The sequence below is a fragment of the Nestor notabilis genome, unplaced genomic scaffold (genome assembly GCF_000696875.1).
Source record: "Nestor notabilis isolate BGI_N333 unplaced genomic scaffold, ASM69687v1 scaffold23094, whole genome shotgun sequence".
In the NCBI taxonomy this organism is placed as follows: domain Eukaryota; kingdom Metazoa; phylum Chordata; class Aves; order Psittaciformes; family Psittacidae; genus Nestor; species Nestor notabilis.
This window is the reverse complement of record NW_009927336.1, coordinates 639-6729: the sequence shown is the minus strand read 5'-3', so window position 1 is coordinate 6729 and position 6091 is coordinate 639. Positions and strand designations below refer to the sequence as shown.

Here is a 6091-nt window from a genome sequence, read left to right as displayed (position 1 = left end):
ATGTGGCTTCAGTGCCCAAAACCCTCAAACCCAAACGCTAACCTAGGGGACAGGCACTACCCACTCCGCCAGCGGCTCAGATACCTCCTTCGCCTTAAAGCCACCTCCCAGCAAACTGCTGAGGGTGACCAAGCGCACGGTGCTTCCTTGTGTGATGCCAAGGGCTCACCCCAACAGGGCTTTGCCTTAACAAAGCCAACAGAGAAGGAAAAAGGGATGCAAGAGCCAGTGAATACAGTGAGTTTGGAAGCAGGGTCGGCTCTGCCAGGAGCTGGGTGCACACCAGGGTCCCAGGCTGGGCCAGTGGCAGCAGCAACAAGAGAAAGGACTTCACCTACCCAGGGTTGGGTCATAGTCTCCGATGAATCTCCTGGTGATGAATCTGACGGTCAGTGCTGTAAGAAACCACAACAAACCCAGTTATGGTCAAACTGCAGCAAAACAGCAGCTGACTGAGGTGAAGGATGGAGCAAAGACCTGCCCTGGCCTCATGAAACGTGTCCACATGGGCACCAGGAGCAGACATCCCAGCAGGGATGCTGCAAACGTCTGCATCGAGGACCGAAACCCAGCCCACGAGGGGATGCTCCAGGCAGAGGAAGAGGTCTCTGCCCAGCACCTCTGCCCTCAGCTGCCTGCTCACTGTCAGCAGCAAACACCTGCAGGGGGGGGCTGATAAACTGCATCTCCTGGCTCGATCCTGCACCGATCTATGCACGTGCTGAAGCTTTATGCTGGGTGAGTGACCCCCTCCAGGGCCTGCAGTGGTGAGCTCGACACGGGGCACACCGGTGCTGGGTCAGGCTCTGCTGGTGCTGGTGCTGTAACTGCCTGGATGTGTCCCATGAACTTCAGCACTGTTGGTTGAACCCGACCCAGGCACTCGGCAGGAGGAAGGGAGCTGCTGGCACCAGCTCCCATGGGGTGCATCAGAAGGCCAAAGCTGGAGGAACACAGGGCGCAGCAGACCCGGAGGTGCCCCTCACAGCAGCCACGTGCTGCCACAACCAACCCTGGGAAGGTGCCCGGCAGCAGGAGGAGCTGAGCAAGGAGCAGCCCGTCCCTGGGCGCACATCAGCGTCCTGCTGTGCCTGTGCTCGCAAAGTCATGTTCCCAGCACACGGATGCTGGGCACAAGCTGGGACTGTTGTTTCATCCTTGCAAGGAGCATCCTGGCAGCTCTCAGCGTGCAGGGGATGAGACAACCCCCTGCTATGAAAGCCATAGATCCCAGCCCCGTTTGTGTTGGAAGGGACCTCAAAGCTCCTCCAGCTCGAACCCCTGGCCCGCGCAGGGAAGCAGGTTGCTCCAAGCCCCTGTGTCCAACCTGGCCTTGAACACTGCCAGGGATGGGAAGACACCATCTTCCATCTGCTGGCACAGCACCCACATGGGGATTGAATCATTTGGCCCAATTTTAGCTCCTTGCAGGGGTGAGGGATGGCAGGAGCAGCCGCAGCACGTCAGTGTGGGCAATTAAACGCCTTTATCCAATTACCACATCCCTGCACCAGAGACTGGAGATGTGAAGCCCAAATTACACCCTAATGCCAGGCTGGTGGAGGTCTGCTGGGCTGGAGGCTTGCCCAACAGCTCCATCAAACTGGCAAGGGCTTCTTGTCACTGAGTACTGCAGCTCATCATCTCGCTCCAGGCTGAAGGACACAGAGCTCAGCTTCAGAGCAAGGGCTCCTTGGAGGTGGGCAGGATCTCTGGGGCTGCAGAACAAAGTCAGAGACTCCTTTGCCATGGTGCACAGTCTGTATGGATGCTTCCTGCAGTGGAGACAGGGCTGAGGCTCAGCTGGCAAATGATCAGGAATGGGAAACAGGAGGAAAAGCAAAGGTTTTCTAAGCAATGAAGCAGTCTGGAGGTGCTGGGAGTCCTGCTGGGCTGAGCGGGGCAGGGAGGCAGCTGGAGTTACCTGTCACTGCTGCTAACAGAGCACCACGATGGGATACAGGTCCCCAGTGTGGCCAAAGGGACACAAACCCATGTCTGTCCCTGCCCTGGTTCGTGCTGGGGTTTATCCCATCTCCTGCTCCGGAGCTGGCACATGGGGAAGCCTCCCCGGCACTGCCGCAGGACCATCACTGTGCCCATGCTGGCACCCGGGGGGGTGACAATGGGACACTGGCACTCACGGAAATGGGCAGAGCAGGTGAGATGCTACCAAGCTGTTCCCAGCTTCGTTTCAGGAAGAGCACAGCAGCATCCCAAGGGAAGATGCAGGAAAAGAGCACAGCCAAAGCTGACGTGTTTTAAGTTGACTTTTCAGAAGCCTGGAGCACTCCATGGAACAGCCCTGGGAGAGCTGTGAGGAGGCCTTGATGATGCCTGGGAGGAAGGGGAGGTCCTGGGGAGGCCAGGAGGAGTGGGTGGTGCTCGGCTCCATCAGTTCACCGACTGCAGAGAACTTGCCCCAGGGCTACATCAGGGGCTTATGTCAAGAGAACTCCTTTGCCTGGGGAAGGAAACCCACAGCTTGGAGCCAGGGGCGGCAGAGGGTGAGTGTCAGTCCTGGGCTTTCCCAAGGAAGGAGGAACAACAGCAAATCCAAGGAACAACAACAGAGGAAGGGCACCATGTACAGAACCTGTGCTGAAGCCAGGCTGGATAATGACGGTGGTGGTGAACCAGCAGAGAGCGAGGGGGCAGGTGGGGATGTGGGTTCACAGGGTGGCCTGAACCAAAGGGAAGCTCCGGGTCGATGCTTTGGAAGCATCGGCTGCCCAGGGATGATTCAGGAGCAGCCCCACAACAGCAGCACTGCGGAAACCAGCTCTGGGCCGTGGAGGAACTGAGCGAACACAGGGGGAGGTTCAAGCCTTGCACACACCAGAAAACCTCAGAGGTGATGCAGGGTCCAGTCCTGCCCCAGCACCGGAGGAGCTTCTGCACTGGAGGAGAAGTGACCAGCCTTGAGAAGAGACCAACTGCATCTCCCCAGAGCCCTTCTGCTGGGGAAGGACCCTCAGCCAAGCCAAAGGCTTATTCATCTGCTCACCTTCACCATCCATGGTAGGGCTTGATGATCTTAAAGGTCTTTTCCAACCTGGTTGAGTCTATGATTCTATGATGCCCTTTGGAATACCTTTTTGCAGGGAATTGCCTTTAGGATGCAACAGGGTGGACAGGAAAGCATGAGCATCCCCAGAAGCAGCTCTCCACCCCTGCAGACCGAGCGAGCTTTCCTCTGGCTCTCAGGTCTTCCCTACGCAGCAAGAAGGGAGCTGCCTTGTGGGGAGAACAGTTGGCAGCACAAGCACCCTCGCAGAGGCCGTTCCAGGAACACCTCGCTCTGCCTTTGGAAAGGGGGAGGCCACAAAACTCATCTTCATGCTTGGACCTCCGGGTCTAAGCTGATTCAAATGGGTTCCCGCCTGCTCCTTGGTGCCCAGGAGCTGATGCTGCAGATGATTTCGACACAAACCCCTCTTGTACATCACATCTGGCCAATGCAGCTGCTGGGAAAACGCACCGGGTGCGGGCAGAGAAACCCGGGGCGGGGGAGGCTGGAGGGAGCGCAGTTGATGGCAGCGATGCTTAAGCTCTTCAAGGTGTTAATGACAGTAATGGGTCATTAACGGGGTTATTGAGGGTAAGGGACAGGCTGTGCAGGGACAGGAGTGAAAGGCAGTGGAGAAGCTGCGAGCCGGCATGGAAAGACAATGGAAGAAGAGAGTGAAACTGGTGGAAAATGAGTGGGAACAGGGGAAAAACAGCAAGAGCAAGGCAGGAGTGAGGAGCCTGGGACAGAGCAGGTCACTGAAACCAGGGTATGGTATTAAACCCCCTCAAAGCACAAGGTGATGAGAAGCCAACACCAGCAGGACTGATGCACCCAGCATGCTTTCCCCATGCTGAGTCAAGTGTTGTTTGTCCCAGTGGGCCATCAGCAAATGTCATAGAATCCCACAGTCCCAGACTGGTTTGTGTTGGAAGGGACCTTAAAGGTCACCCTGTCCCATCCCCTGCCCCGGGCAGGGACACCTTCCACTAGAGCAGGTTGCTCCAAGCCCCTGTGGCCAACCTGGCCTTGAACACTGCCAGGGATGGGGCAGCCACAGCTTCTCTGGGCACCCTGTGCCAGCGCCTCAGCACCCTCACAGGGAAGAGCTTCTGCCTCAGAGCTCATCTCAGTCTCCCCTCTGGCAGGTTCAAGCCATTCCTATGTCCCCCACACTCTGCCAGGCAGGATCTCTGCATTCATCCCACCCGAGCTGGGCTGTCTGCTCCTTCAGCCCCAGCACCTCCTGACCAGCTCCTGTTCGGAGGGACCCACCATCCCTTCTCCTCCCAGGCCACCTCTGGGTTCCAAGCCAGGGATCTGATGGAACAAGCATGTCATTTAGCACAACTGCTCCATGGAGATAACCGAGGATCCCGCAGGAGGCTCCTATCAGCAGCTTCAAGGAGGCGACCACATCACCAGGGGCAGTGCGAGGGAAGCCAGGCTCGGTTTCTAGAAGGCACCTGACTGTGTGTCATGCATCAGGCAGGCACCAGGGCTGGAGCACATGGTGCTCTGCGAGAAGAGGAGCCAATTACATTGATTAAAAGTTGGCTGGAGCACAAGAACACGAGCGGAGCTGCCAGTCGGAGACGTGGATGCAGGCAGAGACATTGGCACATCCATGAGCTTTATACAGGGTCTTTTTCCCTCCATCTTGGACATAAGTAACCTGGCTCTCCTTGGCCAGCCCCAAAGCTGGAAGGGTTAAGTTCATATTCCATGTGGACCAGCACCATTTAGCTCCAGTTGGTGTTCCCTAAGCAGAGGTTTCCTTGGAAGCACAGCACAGATCATATTAGCAGAGGTAACTGTGGCCTCTGCAGGTTATTTACACCCAGACCAAGTCTTTAAACTACTGATGGGATTTATCCATGGGTCTGCACCCAAATCCGCTTGGCGGATCCCAAGATTTGGATGGAAATACAAAGATTTCCAAACTGCTCCAAAAGGTCAAACACTTTTGCTGAGATTTGAGGTTTTAGGTTATTCCCCCCACCTCTTGCAGCTCTCCAGATGTTAATTCCCCTTTTGATTCTCACCCACCTCAGCTCTCCCAACCTGGATTCTGCTTCCCAAGGGGCGGATGCCAACAGGTCACCCAGGTGATGCTCAGGCACTGGGTCCACTCCATCCTGCCAGGACCAGGAGCTTGGCGGGTCAGGGATGGGTTTGGACTGAAACCACCCCTGTTCCCCTCCCTAAAACAGGGGATCCCCCCGTGTCGCACCCCTTCCTTCCCCTGCCTTGGGGACCAGCCACCTCCTGCAGCCCATCCTCCCCACCCAGCGGTGTCCTGGTCCCCAGCTCCACTGGGTGCACGGGCTCAGAGACAGAAGGACCCAGCAGCTCAGGGATGTCACAGTGTCCCTTTGCAGGAGAGGACGTGCAGGACGGCACCCAAAGGGGCAGAGACCTGTGTCAGGACTGCAGGGGATCATGTTCCTGCCATTCCAAGGAGCTGCTCCCAGTTCCTGGCACACTCTGGGGTCTCCTCTGCACGAGCTGGGTATTGATTCCCTCCATCTGCCCCATCTCATGGTCTGCGTCACCACCACAGCCCAAGAGGACAGCAAACCCCACGTTGCTGAGGGCACAAAAAGCTGAGCCACCGCAGGGCAGACCCACAGACACCCAACCACCGGGAACCATGGAAAACCCTCGGCATGAACCAGCTCTATGGGGGAAGCACAGCAGCCTCTCATGTACTGCAGGAGGGACCCACAGCCCCCAGCTGCTGGCTCCACACCGGTGGGATCATGGATTCAGGCTGGCGGGGCTGAGCTGCAGCACTTTGCTCTGTACAACCATCACTCACAGCCCCCTCTGCTCGCAGGGACTTTGAGGCCAAACACGGTGCAGGGACCCCCCCCCGTGCTCCGGATACCCCTGGAGCTGGGTCTCGCTCCTGGTGCCAGGCTCTCATCCAGACCTGGGAGTCTCCTTAGATTCAATCAGGGAATCCTGGTTTTCCAGTAGCTCCGGGCAGGAAGCTCGCCGGTTACTGTATATGGAAACACAACAGCACCAACAGCCAGAGCCGCTGGCCACGAGTCCGGGACAGGGCCCACCGCTAGC

At 57.4% G+C, this 6091-nt stretch overlaps 1 protein-coding gene across 1 annotated transcript in view; it reads right to left on the bottom strand.

Moving 5' to 3' along the window:
- LOC104405337 (ras-related and estrogen-regulated growth inhibitor-like) overlaps window positions 1–5084 on the bottom strand; it is a gene marked incomplete at its 5' end in the record, with an annotated part of 7647 nt that extends 2563 nt beyond the window's left edge. The window contains 2 exons of the mRNA XM_010014018.1: window positions 339–399; window positions 5051–5084. Coding sequence (XP_010012320.1) covers window positions 339–399; window positions 5051–5084 — 95 coding nt within the window. The remainder of the gene's footprint in view (window positions 1–338; window positions 400–5050) is intronic.
- Between the last annotated feature and the right edge of the window lie 1007 nt (window positions 5085–6091).